This window comes from Mastigoproctus giganteus, chromosome 10 (genome assembly GCF_048544385.1).
Source record: "Mastigoproctus giganteus isolate SK-2022 chromosome 10, ASM4854438v1, whole genome shotgun sequence".
Taxonomy (NCBI): Eukaryota; Metazoa; Arthropoda; class Arachnida; order Uropygi; family Thelyphonidae; genus Mastigoproctus; species Mastigoproctus giganteus.
The window spans coordinates 4,402,232-4,421,553 of NC_143584.1; the positions used below are offsets into that span (position 1 = coordinate 4,402,232).

The 19,322-nt window shown below is 46.1% G+C and overlaps 1 protein-coding gene across 1 annotated transcript in view; it reads left to right on the forward strand.

Annotated features, from left to right (window-relative positions):
* Positions 1-19,322, forward strand: part of LOC150078642 (uncharacterized) — a 44,477-nt gene that overhangs the window by 12,356 nt on the left and 12,799 nt on the right. Inside the window, 3 exon segments of the mRNA XM_090384137.1 lie at positions 2,064-2,246; positions 2,249-2,277; positions 11,826-12,188. Of these exon segments, the coding sequence (XP_090240263.1) occupies positions 2,064-2,246; positions 2,249-2,277; positions 11,826-12,188 (575 nt within the window).

The following is a 19,322-nucleotide window of genomic DNA, read 5'->3' on the forward strand; positions in this document are numbered from 1 at the left end:
AATACTTTCTCCTGGATTCTGGAGTGCTGAACCTGATTCATTGCGTCGGGTCTGGTGCTTTAAAGGTTCTATTATCCATGGCGTATAGTTGGACATTTGCTGGACAGTACCATTATTGTTTTTGGAGGTTCCAGTGCATGTGGAACAGCAAATGAGGAAATATTCAATCGAATTGTGATTTTTGAAGTTTATAGTTGTGCCATCCGGTCTATTGATTATTGGGTTTTTTTTTTTTTTTTTTTTTCCTGCTGGCTCGCTGGTATGGGCAACCCGGGGAGCGGGAGTGCTGGCACTCACTGGTATTGCACTACCTCCAGTGGGTGCGCGAATTGCGCTACAGTAAAACCAGACCCAGCTTCATAAAGACTATATACTGTATTTACAAGTTCTAACGGTAGAGTTGGGCTTATGCCTGGGAGCTACCCTGATTAAAGAACACACACGAGTTTTTAATGATACAGAGCATATAATTATATGTAAAATATATCTTTTTGTATATAAATCTTTGATGTACATAATCTTGAGACTGCATATTGTGCGTAATGAATGAAAAAAAAAAAGGGTCTCAAATGCATGAACCCGCGTCTTCAATCCTCCTCAGGTGCAATAAGGATTAGGTTCCAAACCTCTTTCGAAGAGCATAGAACGGAGGGAACCAATAAGACGTGGTCATAGAGGATGTACACCACAGTAAAACTTGAATCTTTGATACAAAATCGGCTTTAGGTACAAATTTCTATCTTTAAGTTTTTTGTTGGAATAAATAGGTCAAGGGGCATCGTACCTTTCGAACCATTGCAGATTTTCTCCACCTTGGCTTTCAAGAAGAGAATTGAGACGAGAGCTCAAACTGCTACGCAATTCACTTAATAGATCTTGAAAATCTAAAGCGATAGATGGAAATCGGCCTTGGGGCATAGTTGCCATATTGTGACACGTTGCCTAACCCAGAACCGCAGTATAAAAGAACGTTCTACTTTTTCCATGTTGGATGTTAGCCATTGGACACATCTGATCCGTTTTGGAGACTGAAGCGAACGTGTACCAATCGCAATTAAACTACAGCTGTGATTTTGTGTTGGCTCTGAGGTGAGGACTTGTGAAGAATCCTTCAGTTGGGGAGAAGACTTAAAACGTAAGATGCTGAGGTTGGTTGCCATTGTGTTTGTCCGAGTTGGGCAACGACTATAAATGTTTATATTGTGAACAGTGTAGATGATGTAATGTTAAAAGCCACACTCGTTTTGGTGTTTGGACCTCCAGGCCTTCTTTGGACTCGGCACTGCCATTACTAAACTCAAGTTGTGATAAATTTAAGCCTCGAGCGCCACGTTTACCTAAAAAATAGCTACTGCTTCTACTATGGGTAATTATGCCACTTTATTTTAATTATTATTAAATTATTATTATTATTTTTTTTTTTGTTGTTGCTGGCTTCCAAGGCTGGGCAACCTAGGAACGGGATTGCTCACACCCACCGGTATTGCACTACCTCCGGTGGGTGCGGGATTTTGTGCACGTATATGACAGTAGACCCAGGGCGGTTTCATCTTCCTTGGGGACGGGCACCAGGCGGCAGCTGCCCAGGTGTTCGCTGCTCCCTGGTGGCGAAGTGGCCTACAGTTTCTACACCACCGCAGAGAACAAAGATGGGGATGGGCTGCCTTGGAGCCACCATGATACACGTACACACACACACAAGCCCTGGATGATGGAAGTTATACATAATTGTACAGAAATCTGTGTTAGTTTTGTATAATATGATATGAATTAATAAATGGAAAGGGGTCTGAAATGCATCAGTGTCTTTTTATGTCCCTTCTGTTATCCGAACAAGGGGGAGGTATTCCGGGAGCCAATACCCCACCCCAAAAAACGTAACAGAAATTCTGATCGCTTGCGTCCACCACTGCAACTCCTCCAAAGGTTCCTCCCCCCCCCCCCCCCAACTTGTGTTGCCTCAGTTATCGCAAAGCGCATTAGCGAATGAGGGTGCAGTAACCATGGTTTCAAAGTGTATTTAAATGAACCTTTTCTTACCGTATTTTTTTTTTTTCTTTCAGGATCTAATGGTGGCATCGGGACTCCGACCTCGCTGAGGTCATCCGACACTCCAGATGACCATTCCCTCTCTCTGTCCCCTACCTGTTTCACTTCGTCGGCCGACCCCGACGTTGACCTGTCGTACACAATCGGCGTTACCGAGAACACTCCGTACGGGTGCCAGTTCTGCGATAAAGCCTTCCCCGACTGAGCTATTTGAAGAGACACGAGCAGGTAAGAGACCCACCCGGGTCAATCCCACTTTCCAATTCTCGTTCTTCGCATTCACTTCGCCGCGCGTCAACAATAAAAACATGGCCGAATGGGGGGAGGGAAGGTGAAGGGGGTTGGCTGCGACATTCGAAACGGGATGCTGAAAACTGAATCCGTTGAACTTTAACGTCAGTCGGGATGTTCGTGGATTAAACCCCACCGACCCCGTGATTAGCGCGACTCGTGTTCAGAACCTGACTGACGTAAGTCGTACACTGACCCGCGTTCTGTCTGCGAACGAGGAAATTGTTTCCAAAATGTGTACAAACCACCGTCAGTTTCCCCATTGTTCGTCGTTTGAAAAGAAAAATGCTAATTTTAGAAGAAACCCTCGCGGCTTCTTCAGCTGTCCCGGAGGTTGCTTCCTCAATAAACAATCAACAAAAACAACAACACATTTTAGTATTTATTGAACGCAGTAAGAGAGAACAACAAAACGCATTGTGGTTGCTCATTTTCAGTCACGTTTGCACGATGCATAAAGCGCTTATTATCTTCGCAATGTCCATCCGTCTGTCCGTTTATCTGTTCGCTTCTAATAACTCTACAGCCACCCCAAATTTCGTTAAAATCAGAAATGCAGCGATTAGTATTTCTTTTTTTTTTTAATGTTCCCTCTACATATCACAGAGGTTGCCCACTTAAACGTTCTAAATTCTCCTTTCGTCCACATGAAGTGGTTGCTTCGTGAGGAGCTAATTTTTTGTTATCAGTTTTCTAAATGCATCATTCGTAAATACCCGTTCCTATTTGGCTGCATCGATAAAGTAGCGCAAATCTGCGAAATGGCACGAGCCCTTGAAATACGAAATCAATTATTAATCGGGTCCGCCCACAACTTACCGAAAGGACCCGAGTTCGAATCTCGTCGGTGATCTCAGGAAGTTTTATGGACTTTTGTCACAACGTGGCCGAGGTATTCGGTCTCAGGCAATGTTGCGTGGTTTTTCTCCACTTTGAAATCGTTTTTGAAAATTAAAAATAGAAAGGGGCCCAACACGAATCCCTAACGGACCCACTCGCTAGTCTGACCCCTCCTGAATACGTTGGTGGCTTCGAGGATAAATCCTCGAACATTTCCCACAGAAGGCCTGACGTAGCCAAGTGGTCAAGAGCGCGAGCGCAGTAGCACACGCTCTTTGAGTGAACCGTGGTCCAACCCCGTGACTGCTAAATACGATCAGCATTTGTGTTGCGATTGATTTATTGTAAACTCCACTGACCCAGTGGTTGTGCCGGAGTATAAACAACAATATTTGCATCCGACAACATCCAGTGGTTATTCCACTTTGCTGGATGAAAAACCTGAGCTTCGGGAAGAAGACACCACCGTAGGAGATCCTTCAATCCAAATGGGATTTGAATCTAGGCTTTGTCCGCTCGTTGCAGAAAAACAACTCAGACCCTGTTTGTACGCGGGCCATAACGCCAGGTGGCGTTGAAACAGTTTAAGGACCACCCGAAGGTGGACAATATTCATTTCCGGAGGACAAAGTGGGCCATTTTAAAATTCAAACGGGGCCATTTGATTCTAGCACGGTCCAGTGTGGAATCGAGGGCTCGGACTCGAAGACCTACCTACAGACACCAGCACGCACGCGCAGCATCTTTAAGAGTAAAGGGAGATGACGGGGAAGCCAAGTTATGTGATTAATGGACACAAAGAAGCAAATCGAAGAGGGTAAACAAGAAAAACATCTCCAAACAACAAAAGCCGAAACGCCATCCAGCACGGTATTAGCGCTCTCTCCGACAGCTGTCACGAACACCAGGAAGCCGTCCCCGAAACGCCAGCAGAAAGGAACTGGCCAAAGAAATCCATCCTCTCCCTCCCCTAATTGGTTCGCTTTGTCTTTTGAAACAAAGGGTTGCTACGTGCAGAAGAAAACCCCGCGGGGGACGAAGACATTGGTGTAATTGAACTTGTTGAGGAAGGAAGGGACATCGGCGCGAGGGGTGGAGAGTTGCCCAACGAAAGGAAATGACCCCCGATGGGAATTAGCAACGGGATCGTGGACTCCACCTGCCCCGAAGACAGCAAATGCAACGAGGATGGTCGTTTCAATTGAGTCCGCTGCCCTCGGGGGGCTATCAGCCAACCCCTTAACGAGTCTTCCTCCACGCCAGTCTCTGACCCCGAAAGCTTAATTTGGCGTCTGGAATTAAAACCCAGAGTGGGACTGAACCAGTTTAGATCCGTTTCGTGAACCCGGTTCTTGCAACCAGAGGGGAGGAGGGGAAGGGGTTGTTAGTGCGCCTAAATGAGTTGCGTAAATAAACCACACGCGCGGGAACAGCCTTACATAACAGGAAACGCTACCGGACCACAGAAGCCCTTTGTTGGGCAGAGCCGACCCCGAATTCTGCCCACTTGACTGGTCGCTATATATTACGGCTGCTCTGAGCGGGCCTTATGATTATCGCGCGCTCAAGGGGGCCTTTGTTCCCACGAAGTGCGCGTTTAGTGCACGCAGTAGCGGGATAAGGATCTGCAGGCGATGAAGTAACCTGCGATGGGTCACTGTCTTCCTCTCTCTCTCTCTCACTAGCGCGCGCCTGGCCCACATACACCGAGCGCGCACAGCGACCGCTCTGTTCTCAGATAGCATCATCAGGTAGCCGGCGGCAGCGAAGACCTTTCCGTGGATCGCTTCCTCCCACCCAGACGGGCCTTTATCTCCGCCCGTACAAGCGGTGTCGGTCTTGTCCGAACATCTGATAGCCCTCCCCGTGTGTGATTAGATCCCGGGTTTGCACCAGCCACGCCTGGCCGCAGTGGGTCGATACCCTGCAACTCGACCCGCCTGGAGATCTCCCCTCTTGCGCGCGAGATCCCCGACTGGATTAGTGCGAGCGAGGCGGATTTTCCGGCATCTCGTTGTCACCGGCGTCCCTCGCTCGTTATCTGCGGCTTCACCCTTACGCTTCCAGATTTCTATCATTGGCCCACGGTGGCGGAGATCTCTCGTGCCGTCCCTGCACTCCGGGTAACCCTCGTGACTCATGGCCAGCTCGAAATACTTGGCTGCTTGCCAGCAACTCGACAGACGTTACACTGAGGGGCCGGCTACCGAGTCCACCTTCGCATTTCGGACAGCAACCCCAATCCTGTAAACAGCTTTCAACGTGCATTTTACTTTAGATTTCAAGGGGGCTCAGGGGCCGCGCCCTCAAGTGGACACAGCCTCGGCTAGCTCTTCATAGAAAGCTTGAAAGATTGAACGAACCTGAAAACTCACCTTGTGCTAAACAAAATTAGATCAGCTGGCAAACGCGACCAACCATCCTTTCCATTTAGTTCTTGTCTTGACTGGGGCAAGGCGATGTGGGCCCCTTCGCAATAATTTCCACGTTACAGCCTCGCACAAATCAGTGTGAGTGTAGAACGAAAGCATTTAGAAAAGCCACCTCTGTTGCCAACAGACTGTGAATCGAAATCTCCTAAGTGGTGGACAAGACTCGATCCCGGGGCTAACCCGATCTACCCGGTTTAAGTTTTTTCGGTTCGTTGGCCAGAAAAGTGAATCGGGCTCCTAAAACTCGAACTAACATTTTTTGTGAATTTTCCACTTATTTCTACCCTGAAAATGTTTGACGTGTCATCGAGCTCCTTTTGAAGGGTGTTTCCCTCTCACAGATAGGGTTATAAAAATTTACACTTTTTAATAAAATGGAGACGTCCGTGTTATTTAGGGTTTGTATATAAAAATGGAGCCTCCACGTTTGTTACAGTTTTTTATAAATGGGTTTGGATATTGGCTTCCATGTTATGTAGGATTTGTATAATACAGTGGAGCCTCCATTGTTTTTAGGGTTTTATGTAAAATGGAGACATCCGTGTTATGTACGGTTTGTATGTAAAAGTGGAGCCTCCATGTTATACATAGGATTTCTATATAAAATGCAGGATTTCTGTATTAAAGTAGAACTTCCATGTTATTTAGGATTTTATACATAAAATGGTCTTCCATGTTATGTAGGATTCATAAAAGTGGAGCCTCCGTGTTGCATATAAAATTGGGGTTTTCATGTTAGGTAGAGTTTAATATAAAGTGGGCTTCCACGTTATGCAGGTTTCGCATATAAAATGGAGACTAGGATGTTATATAGGGTTTTTCTGTAAAATGAGCTTCCATGTTATGTAGGATTTGTGAAAGTGGAGCCTCCACTTTATATAGGATTGAATATAAAATTGGGGCTTCCTTGTTATGCAGGATTTCTATATTAAAATAGAGCTTCCATGTTATTTTTTTTATATATAAAATAGGGTTTTTATATATAAAATGGTCTTCTGTTATGTAGGATTCATGAAAGTGGAGCTTCCGTGTTGTCTATAAAATTAGGGTTTTTATGTTAGGTAGGATTTTATATAAAGCGGGCTCCACGTTATGTATTGTTTTATATAAAATTGGAGCTTTCCACGTTGTATAGAGTTTTCTGTGAAATGGGCTGCATGTTACTTAGGGGTTTGCGAAAGTGGAGACTCCATGTTATATGGGGGTTTGTGTATGAAACTGGGACTTCCATTGATGTATATGAAATGCCCTGTAGGCAGGAGAGGATTAAGGTCGGTTGAAGCCCCGAACGCAGAAGAAAATATTGGGCCCCTTAAAAAAAAGAGAGAGACAGGGAAAATAAAAATATATGTTAACCATTTTTTAAATAAATAAAAAATATTATGTACTATTAATGTTTTATTTCCAATAAAATTTGAATATAATATAATTAATAATAGCATAATAATAATCACAGTTTTGAACTAATATGTTCAACTAATTTATTGGGGTTTTGCGTGGGCCCTACAGAAGTCGGGGCCCAGGGCCCGCGCCCGGTGCGCCCGCCGTAAAATCCGCCTCTGCCTGTAGGTTTCGTATATGAAAATTGGCTTCCATTTTATGAGCAGGATTATTTCAGAAGGTTGCAGCATCCACTTGCGAACTTCGATCTCCACTGAGAATACAAACTTTAGGGAATTTATTAAATGCGCAATTGATTTAATTAAACATTAGCATCGTTTGTGCCAGGCGCAGCGAATCTTAATCTTTTTTCACCTAATCCAATTCACTTAAAATTTACAACTAAAATTTATTTATAATCAGAAAGTCATTTTCCTCTTCCAATCTCTCTCTCTGTCCTTCTATGATCACCTCGTCTAAAATGAATTCGTGGTACATTTTTATTTGAAATTCGGCCCCTCCCTCGCTGCTTCTTGTGCATACCCAGGATGGTCGAGGACTCAGTCCCCGTCATTTCGAATCATTACCTTGGATTAGCTGTCCGTGTCTTACGTGGGCAAGATCGGTCTAGTGATTTACCTTTAATTTGGGGCCTGTTAAGTGGTGCCCTCTCGGGAAGGCGCGATTGTGGCTGATAGCTGAGAGGGAACTAGGGGGGGGGGAGCTTACAAAAAGCCTCCGTCTGTCGAGTCACGTGATCAGTGTGCGAGGGCTTGCCTTCCAAGGAGGGTCGATGTCGCAGCGAAGAGGGCACAGCCACGGGCCTCGGTGTGGCGGTATTTCCGAGGTGTTGTTTCGAGAGTTCGGGCGGAAATCTCACACCACACCCCTGAATGAAGTTATTGGCCCGCCGGAGGGTGGAGTATCCTTCAGGTGTTCCGGCAGGGTCCACTGGCGGTCGTCAGACAGCGCAGGTAAAGTTTCACTTTTCTATTATTCCGGCCCTTTCGCTGCGTGCGAGGTCAGACGCCGTTCATCACGTGCGGGAAGACACCTCAGCACGTGTTCTTTGAGCCTCCGACAAACAGGTATCGCTCTGCATGCAACGCCATCAAAGGTCACAGAACGGCTAACGCAAAAAGATGTTTTCCGGAAGCCGAGGAGTAGCACGGTAGGGGCGCCACTACGCAGAACCTGAGAGGGAAGGTTCACCGCACGCGCTTTAGGTGGTCTTCGATTGGTATGCCGTCCACCTCCCTGGCGTTTGTCCCACTACACCTGTTGGGCACATCTTCATTATTCAGATACAGAGGCACGGCGGGGCACGCTGCGAAATTTCCCCCCCCACTCCCCAATAGTCTACGGCAGACCCAGTGAGGGAAGTGCACTTCCACCGGATCCCCTACCCCCGGAGAAAGTTAGCTTTATGCTAACTTTCTCCGGGGGTAGGGGATCCGTCGTCTGATGTCTCTTTTATTTTCCATTCTCTTTCAGGTTTCATTCCGGGTACTCCATTAATCTGATTTCCCGTTGAGGACGATTTTTTCAAGGATTCGCAACCCCCCCCCCTCCCCAGTCTCTCGGGGCCATTGATCGCAGATTCTCGTTCGGGCCATAATAAAGGCGCTGTGAACCAGCTTTCTTGACTCATTAGGCATTTCGGGTTAGCAACCGGGTCAAGTCCCTCAAAGGTGTTTCGTATTAATTAAGTTGACGTTGCTTTAATTAGGTGGACATATTTTAATTACATCCGACCTCTTTTAATGAGCCGTGCGTGTTTCATGATTTTATATTCTTCCGCTATGCGAGGACTGCGTGAACTAGATCAGCGCACTCTCATCACACGGTCGTCCGGTTCCCCTTTCTCGGGGGGAGGGGTCAACAAAATCACTTCGGGATTTTCGCGTCACGACAAATAACATTCTCGGATGAGTCCATCGATGGCTTCTTCCCATCCGGCTTGGCGGGGCCCACTTTGATTTCAGAACTGTATCCGTCGAGCTCAAGCTGTACACTGTGTTACCAAAAGTATTGGTTCGCCAGAAGATTTCTTTGAGGGCGTGCATTGAAGTCCATTAAAACAAATCTGGTCCAGTTGCTCTTGTAAAAGGGTGAACAGGAGGATCTTCGTTCGTGGTACCTCGAAAAAGGAGCGATGAACACAAGCGGCATGCCCGATAATACTCTACACTACCCTCCAAAAAAATAGAGCAGACGCAGGTTTTTGATTTAAGGCACCGCTACTCTCTTCAATAGTGTATCGTCCCCCTTGGGTCACTACAACACCCTCCTGGTAGGTTCTGACGTGTGCCTATATTTTTGGAGAGTAGTGTAGAGCATTACATCGAAACACGAAACCACTTCTTAGATCCAGTCTTGAAGCCATCCATCTGTGGACTAAAACACTTGCAGACAAAAGACCTCTCACTCTTCTTTCTCAACTTTTCGCTTGATGGTCCAGACCCGAGTAATGTCATGGGTGGGGGGTGGACAGGCGTCACTTCACTCAGTCCTCGGGAACTCGGTTCGACTGTTCCCATCCTGCACTGCGACATCTCAAATAAATAATTTGCGGATTAATCGGAAACATTCTGCGAGGAGAAGGGTCACGGGGTGAACGAAAGTATCGAGGGGCCAATTTACTCCGTATTTTCGAGAAATAAATTCGTCTGGCATAATGAAGGCGTCCCCCCGCGCTCCGTCCCCAAACGAAAGCCTCTCGTCATTAACGAAGCTCGCCGTGGCCGATGTCGTGTCCGCTGGAGGCTGTCGGCAGCCATAATTACGCTTCTCAAAACAACGAGTGGATTGTCGGAGTTTTTGTTGCGCCCGCACCTGCTGCTCGGTGGCGGAACAGGTGACTACGCTCGCCAAACAAACCCCTCGTCATCGGCGCACATTTGGGGCCAAAAACAAAAACCGCGAATCGGAATAATCGTTCGCTTCTCGGTTTCCGACGTGAGGGTCATAAATAACGAGCGAAATGCGATTGTGCTTTGATCGCGCGTGCCACGGTTCGCGGGGACGGCGAACGCGGAAATATTGCTGCGCGAACGCCCTTAATGGGAAAACAAAGAGAGCGGACCCGCGACTAAACACTTTCCAGATTGTGATCTTGGAATAAGGAACTTTTTTTCCGGACACCATGTACATACGGACGGTAAATGACGAATAATTGGTGACCATGACACGAAAATTCCCCCCCCCCCCACCACCTTTGAGACAGCTGCACTGACCCAGGATTGTTACTTTTCACTGTCCTTAATTATTCGTCATTTACTGTTAGTATGTACAGGGTGTCCGAAAAAAACTTCATTAATAAATGAATTTTTTTTTCATTGTTTACTGTGTCATTTACAGTTTTCAGTGGTAAGTAACAATTACTATAAAGATGCAAATTAAGCATAAAAACACATCACACACTCCACCACTCAGAAGCGTCTCGTATCTTAATTTTTTTCATTCAAGGTACACTGCTCTCCAAAAATATGCGGACACTCGTCCAATGCAATACATTGGACCTTCTCGAATAAACAAGAGAGAGAGAGAGAGATCTTTATTGCAACTAGATGGACTCAGACCACTGTATATGGATGATGGCACATCAGCCAAACGTGGAAGTTGTCCATTGCCGACATCGTGCAAACTCGACCAGTGATTTTATCACGAAATAGAAGATTACACTTGCACTGTCGCAGACTGATCATCGAAGCTCACATCACGTGACCATAGGGTATTCGGAAGGGCGAAAGGTTGGAATAATCCGCGCAAAATGCCCATTTGAACACCCCTGGGACGAACTCGAAACTCGGGTGAGGACCAGGCGAACAAGACCACATCGGTACTTGAAGTGGTCACTGATTTGCAGGAGGAGTGGACTGGCTGCAATCTATCGTTGGTCAGTGGAAAGGGTGAAGAGAAAAAGCAAAGGTCCTTCCCTAGAATGGTATGATTCACTGTGAATAACATCAACTTGATGGAGAATAACGAATTTAACAACAGTGTTCTTCTGTATCTTCGGGGGAGAGAGAGAGGGCTTCTATGGATTTAGTATATCTGTGTTACTTTGGACACACTTCAAGAAGACTTCGAGTTACATCCGGATTGATTCCGAGCTGTGTTCACTGATTATCCAGTCAGTCCCGGAAAGGCCTTAAAGGTGATAGACCGACAGCTGCAGATATCCTCAAGGGCCGAATCCTGTAAGAGGTGGGGTGCGGTCACTGTGGAAGAAAGAAAGACCGGTATTTATTCGTTATAAGTAAGGCAGCCTTCTAAGGAGGCTGTCGTGGCTCCATCAGAAGTGGGTGAAAGAAAAATGACATTTTCCGGACACTCCCATCCACGTTAAAGTGGGGGAAATGCGATTTCCCCAGAAGAACGACCTTCGGTAGAGCTTCAAGGACCCGGAGAAGGACGCGACGTATTGCGATCCATGAGAGGCGACCTTCGGAGCAACCTTCCATCGACAGGCATTCGGTTCTAATCTGTTTATCTCAAGCAGTTTTCGGACATCTCACAAATCACTCCACAGAATTTATCCTCCACCGAAAAGGGCGTCAACGAACGCCCCTAGACATTTAAAATAATTTAGATAACAAATAAAGGGTTCATCGTGCATTGCACCTACTTGTGAAATGATATTCTGTTGGACACTTCAGCTGTCCAGGATGGACTTCCTGTTCCTCAGCAATCCACCAATCTGTGACTTTGGTAGATGCATTTATTGGGGGCAGGGGGGGAATTTCTCTTACCAACAGACATTCTGTTTTGACGAAAACTAATTAGAATTACGATTTCGTCTGCTCATTAGGCTTTTTGTGTTCTGCGCAGGTTCACAGCGACCAGATGCCCTTCAAATGCGACTACTGCCAGCGCCTGTTCAAGCACAAGAGGAGCAGGGACCGGCACGTGAAGCTACACACGGGGGACCGCAAGTACAGGTGTTCCCACTGCGAGTCGGCCTTCTCGAGGAGCGACCACCTGAAGATCCACATGAAGACCCACGACAACGCCAAGCCGTACCAGTGCACCACGTGCAACAGGGGTTACAACACCGCCGCCGCCCTCTCGTCGCACATGCAGAACCACAAGAAAGAAACTCGTGACGGACAGACCCCTCCTCCTCCATCGCTGGGTCCGCCGTTCCGCTGCCTGCAGTGCAGCGCACCTTTCCTGACGGCTGCCGAACTTCAGGTAGGTCAGCGCAGTGATGGATCGCTCCGCTCTGGTGTAACCTTCCCTAAACACCGCGCTCAACTTTCGCGTTCGTTTTCCCGATGTGCCGATCAACGAGATATTGCGGTGACCCCGCACATTAGAAAATCGTGACCCGCAAGGCCGATTACGTTGGGTGTGGCAGTTGGGTGCGGCTATCAATACCCAATACCGAAAATAATTAAGGCGAAGGGGACTTCCGCCTCTCTCAGCCCTTTCCTGAAACCGGCAAGCCGGACTTCGTAGCTGCCCCCCCTTCCTGAAGTGATCGCGGCCCCATCTCATCGAGGTCTTAAAAAAAAAATTCTCAAGGGCCCCCTCCATTGTAACAACCAACCGCGCAGTAGCTAAGCCTATTTTAACCCAGGTTGACTAATGTCCGTTCCGAGTGCAATTAAAAGTCACGCGGCGTCGCTTCGCCCCTGCGTCTACTGAGACCAGCTGCCAAGACAATGTGGACGCTGATTATTCTCTCGTGCAGGCTGCACCCACCACAACGCGTCAAAGATGGTTAATGAGAACCGCGTGGAAATTTCATTATTGGATAAAACCCTTTGCATTTAACGCTACCGTTCGCCGGCCCCTCCTTGCCACTTTTCTTGGCCCCGGGCGGACCTTCTACTCTTCCTGGGCCGCTTGCTGATGCGGGTGGGCTGGACGGAAACGTGTCAAAAGAACGCCTGAAATTTAATTGGGTCGTGTCGGAAGTTTGACTTAAAAAATATTCTCAAAGACATTCAGTGCGCTTTCTACTTTGTAACAGAAGTGTGTTTGATCGCGTGACATCCCCGGGACATCTGCGCGCTCACAAACATCGCCCGGCCCTAAACGAAGGACGACAGTAAAAGGAATTAAGCGCCAGATTATTCGCCACATCGTCTGTATCGGTCAGTTTCTTTTCCACCCATAAAGAGGGGGGTCAGCAGCGAAGATAAATACCAAATTGCGATTATCTTTAGTTGTTATCGATACATTGGTCGTAGTGAGGAAGGACCACTGTGTACAGCCCGAAACGTCTCGTTATGCGCCTGCCCCGATCGTTCATCGTGCAGAAGGAAATGTTTTGTCTGCGCATAAACAGAGACATCGAACTCGTTATCGGTTGATCCATTCCTTTCGTGTTTTTCCAGGTAGCCCCCCCCCCCTCTCCCATGCAGATATAAGCATCGAACAGCTCAGTGTACTTTTCTGCATCTCTTGTGGTGATTTCGGCTGCCCTTTGTTCCCGAACAATTTGTCCGACGAAATTGCAGTCGGCCCCACCCTGACGATTTAGCGCAACCCCAGTGAGGAATGCCACACAAGAATCGGCTGCACCCTTCCGATCTGGTGTATCGGATGATCGCCGTCGGTTCCTTTCGAGGGCAAATGGATGGGTTGCTCACATGCAGTGTCCCCAACACCTCGTATCAATACCACTCCCCCCACATCACCTCCCCTGAGTGTTTGCCCTCTCGTTGGCTGTAATATCCTTGTTGGCATCCAAGATGAATCAGTTCCACTGCTGATCCCACCAATCGGACGGAAAAGACAAAAATAAAGAGAGAGAGAGAGAGAGACAGAGACAAAGAGATAGATAGATACAGAGAGAGAAAGAGACAAAGAAATAGATAGATTTCGTAGGATAAATAAAGATTCTTTCTTTCTTTCTTTTGATAGAGGTACAAAGGAAGAGAGAGAGAAACAAGGATAAATACGGAAATAGAGAGAGAGAGAGAGAGAGAGAGAGAGAGAGAGACAAAGAAATAAATAGAGAGAGAGAGAGAGAGAGAGAGAGAGACAAAAAATAGATAGATAGAGAGACAAAGGAAGTGACAAAGAAATAGACAGATGGAGAAACAAAGGAAGAAAGAACGGGAGAAAGAAACAGATAAAAAGACAGAGACAAAGGAATAGACAGATAGAGAGACAAAGGAAGAGAGAAAGAGATTGGAGAGAAACACACTTCGCGAATTTAAGCAGTTTTTCTTCGCATGTGATCGGTCTCTTCCAGTCGCGTGTTATACCTTTCTGGGGCCCAAGACAAAATGGAATTTGAGGGGCCCATCTAAAGAAAAAACTAATAAAGAACATTTTCAATTTCACTTTATTGTGACAACAAAACAAACAAAGTACGTGGCATAAGAACTAAATATAAATTTTCATCAAAATCGGTAAAACCATTTTTGAAAGAAAGCTTAACTTTCGAATTAATCTTCAAGTAAAGCTGTTCGTGATCTCTGATGACATTAAAAGCGTTCTAGAAATAAATCACAAAACTGCTGCTCAAATTAACTTGTTCATTTCTTACATATGGCAGGGCCCCAACTAAATCCAAAAAAGTCCTCCCAAATATCTATCACCTAGAAGCGGATATACAAGTCGTCATAAATGGCAATAAAGTCATCAAGGTCCCACACGGATCTTGGTCTCACCTGGGATGAAAACCTTACTTTCCAGAACCATTTCATATATACAAAGAAGAAAACATTTGCAGCCTTCTGGGCGATCCGCAAGGAGCTTGTTGGTTGTCAGAATACATCCCTCATTGCAAATACATTGAAAGATGTCCATCGCGTTATACGCATTTGAGCTATGGTTCTCGACCCCATCAGGTATTCCAAAGAAATTCTTGGTAATTGAATATTGGGATTTGAGGTGGTTGAACAGGATCCATGGGAACTCGTTCACCATCTCTAGATCTATAATTAATCTTTATTGTACGTAAAGATAGCGTACAACATTCCCATCACGCCATGCTGCCAGGGGATTCAAATATTTGGCTTCTGTATGTTCTGTTTTCTCCAAACATATTTGGATCTATGGAGAAGGTGTTGAAGTGTTGAAACATGTTACACGGGAACATTCCTTTTAGGGAGTCCAGGATAGTGAGCTTAATCCTAAGTGGAGTTGCCCGCTCTGGTGGTTTCTATTGAAGTGAGATAATATCGACTATCGATGGGGCATCAATCTGACGGGTTAGCAGCTTGTAGAATGATTTCTTTTGAGAACAGTGAGCTTCCAGGAGATTCATGCCTAGATTGACTAGAAGAATAGATTTGGAGGTAGTGAACCGGTTCCCTCCTAAACGGTTCAGCCACAGCAGAATCCAGTATTCCGTCGCCAAGAATCTGTTACGCAGAGAGGCAGGTGCTGAGGACCACATTTCAGATGCATATAGTGGTATAGGAGTGAGCCACCTATCAATGTATTGACAAATCAGATTGATGTTGTGGCAGCCTACGAGATCCTGGCGGATAGCCCAGACAAAGAAGAGGACCTATGCAGCATAGGTCTTCGTCTTCAGGAAGTGATCTTTGAAATTTAAATCTTCATCCCACGTTAACCCTAGATCAGTATGCGATGATACTTTTGGAATCGTCTCGCCATTAACTGCAACTCGGATGTCATTTCTGAACTTCCTCTTCGTAATTGTCATGTGGGCTGACTTCGCATTGTTTAGTTGGAGTCCAGCTAGCTCTAAATAATCTATTAATTGTAGAATTTGATTGGAAGTTGATTATTAATTTCTTGAATCTGTTTCGGGTATTTTGCAACAATAAAAATTTTAAATCATCGGCGAAGGAGCAAAAATTTGGATGTGCAGCAAGGAATGGTTCAAGAAGAATTGCAAAGAGGGTGGTCGACATCACCCCACCCTGAAGCACCCCCTCGTTGCATAAATAGTTTTTTTATGAGATCCATTTTCTATAATTAGCTCTCTCCGGTGTAGTGAAGACTCCTGAATGCTGACTTTGGTTTGACTCCAGAATGCAGACTATTTGAAATATTCCTTGTAGGATGTATAAAAGGGTAGAGATTGACACAGTATCATAAGCAGATTTAATATAAAAATAAAAAATAAATAATCCAGTTGAGCTCTGTCATTCAGGGTGTTTTGTGCTCTGAAGAGAGTATCGAGGAGATTTGAGGTCGTGGACTTATGATGTAGGACTGTGTGGAAGTAAGGTGGTTGGTGAGAAAAACAGTGTTCGATAATTACTGGATGTATTAGTTTTTCAAAAACTTTTAATAAAGTACATCCTGTGGCAATTGGACGGAAGCCAACCAGCTGTACAGGGGCTGAAAGCAAACTTAATAATAATAATAATAATAATAACAACACAGCACCACTCGACCAGGCCATAAGGAAGATAGATAAGTGGTAAACCCCCACTCAACCTAAGCGAGAAAATCCCATCCTGCCCAGACGGTACAAGAAACGAAGTTAGAAAGATGGGCAAAGAAGACACTACAATGTCATCCATCAAGACCACAGCAACGAGTTTTGGAAACTGATTTTGAGGCCTCCCTCTGATCGGGGGGGGGGGGGCCTAGGCAAATGTATTTTTTGCCTATAGGATAACGCGTCACTGGTCTCTACTTAAGGTTACACACTGAAGGCGGTGAAGAGGTCACCGGCACGCACTGTTCCATTTGCTGTCAAGATGGCCGAATAATTCTGGTCTGTGATGGTGCAGTCATGCAGAATTCTGCTCTGCAACTTTCTCCACTTCAGATGTTGTCAACAGGACGCACATGTGTGGGCGTGGTTGCAGCCAAGCCTGGCAGCATCCAGTGGACACTCGATGAGTTTGTTGTTCACAGGATAGTCCAGCTACCTGTGTTCCAGGGGACCCGGAGTGGCAAAGAAGAGGAGGAAGTACTTTGAAGCACGTAATCCGGAAACCTTTGTAGCTTGAATGAGGATGGAAGGATGTCGTGCCACAATCTTAGCAACCGATTTGGAACATTTCGTCCTGTTCAGAAGGTTCCACTGAAAGTTAGGTGGTGGCTTTTTGTGTGTGGAGGACAGCTTGGCAAGTGGGAGAGGCAAAATCGTGACTGTTTGGTGTGGCATAATTAGGCGATGTTCTTTTTGGAGGGTGTAGGCGACAGAGGTGCCGAGGCTTCTGGTGATGGGATAACAAAAGTTGGTGTAGGTGAGGATCCGGTGATATTTTCAATCCCTTTTGTAGCGGTGTTGTCTGAAAATGCACGTGCAATTGCTGCTTTTAAAAGTTCGCGTTGCATTCATGGTTTTAATGGGCATCTGATCTTCTGATCCTTTTCCATTGAAGGCGTGGTGTCGCCCAGGGTCCTCATTCCTGCCCAGTTGCACGGAGGAGATGGTCATCAGTTGCTGAGTCCGTTCTCCGAGTATGGCAGGAAGTGATGTTCCCTCGAAGGGGTAGTGAAGATCTAGTTCTTCCAGCGGTGCAATGCCTCTTTATAGAAGGAGGGTAGTTTGGGTGGTGCTGGCGCGATATACATCCTTAACGTTGTTGATAGAATGAGCCGTCTGGTAGCTTATCCACAGTGATGTAGATGCAAAGAGAAAGATAAACAGACAGGCAAAGAGAAAGAGAGAAACAAGAAGATAGATAAAGAGAGAATGAGGCTGTCCTGGAGTCATGACCTATTCATCTGCGCGAACTGAAGGTAGATTGGGAAAGTTAGTCGCAATCCCAAAAGAAAATTCGTTTTTCCTCCACATAAAATTCACGTTTTAATTTCTCGCTCATCAAAATGCAAATTGCCTTTTCTTTCTTTCTTTTTTTGTGAACAACCGGGTAAGTTTTCTTCGGAAAACACGCGACCTTCTTCTCGAGGGCAGTGTTCACCGAAACGGCAAGAGGCCTTCCGCTAGAACAGCGCGACCCCGCTGTCTTACACGTCAAGATTTCGAGGAGGTCTTAAAGAAGTTGACAGCGATGTTGGTTAACGCGTTCCAGAACAATGGACAGGTAGCTAATCACTCAAGTCTGCCCCCTCCTCCCCCAAGAAAGAAAGAAAGAAAGCCGGGCTGATTACAATCAAGAAAGTGAAGCATCCCCTTCTGCGTGCGGGGATTCTTTGTTCAAACGTTTCCGCCTTAAAGACAACTAATGCTCGATGTCCCGTTGACCCCCCCCCCCGAGAATGGGGAGGACGGACGGCCAAAGGGCTGCTTACATTTTCTTTCTTTCTTTTTTGATGCGTAAATTAGACGAACAACCAACTGCGCTGTACCTGTAACTGGGAATAATGACCTTCGCTCAACCACGTGATCTGTTTTGAAGCAAATCCGCAATTACAATGGCAGCCGATCTGCAAACGAGAACTTGACGAAGAGTGCCGATCATCCAATAACAATTGTATTGCCTTAATCCACGGCGTGGATCAATCCAAGGTCCCTCAGCGAAGATCACCCCCTACGTATGTATTTTCGGGGTTACTCGAGAGGCTTAGAGGGCCACTGACCATCATATGCAGTCAGCGCCAGAGGAAAAAACTGGTCACAAATTTGCAAGGTGGATTTATTGTAAATTGTGCCCTTGGTGCTGTTCCATCAACCTCCACGAGCGCACCACTCTCTCCCACGCAGATCCACACTAACCAATCTCCTAATAACAACTCACTCTAAACCTTACAAGAAAAATTCGACTGACCTATAACAACTCGAAAGTAGCAGGTGTTAGCGTAGGTGTCCCGGCCCTTCTCACATTGTGGAACATCAAGGGTCCTGTGCCCATTTTCCTCCTGCAAAAGAGGTAGATGAAAGCTGAAAACAAGTCTGTCGGCAAGTCCATTAACTCCAGAGTACCGCAAGAAGGAGTGTTGTCTGTATTTCTTTTCACCGTTGTAATTACCCCTCTGGCAATGTGGAAAACTATGCTGAGCTACACTGATCTGATTAGATATGGAGAATCAGGGGGGGGGGGTTAGTTAGAGGTTGGAAATGAACTACAATATCACTGTTTCCTTCTTGTGTACATATCTTTATTGCAATCAGCCAACAGTTTTACATGGATGCCCGATGCTAGGGACTTAACATCTTCTACGTCTTCTGTAGGCTTTGTCCTGTATGAACTTCTTGTGGTCGATATCCATCTCCTGGACGTTGTGCAGCATTTCCAGGAGCACGAATCTGTCGCCTATCCTGAGCCTCCACGCCACAGACTGCAGACAGGGGAGGGCTCTTAAGGGTTTCGAGGGGGGGGAGATCCTTCAATTGCTCATCTGCCAAAAACTTGGCGTATTGATTTCACCCACTGTCATTTTAATTGTGACGAGTAAGTGGAAGGTGAAGATCCGTTCCGAGACTTTAATTAAGTAGTTTGGTAATATCTGAAGTTTGTGTGAGGGGTGGAA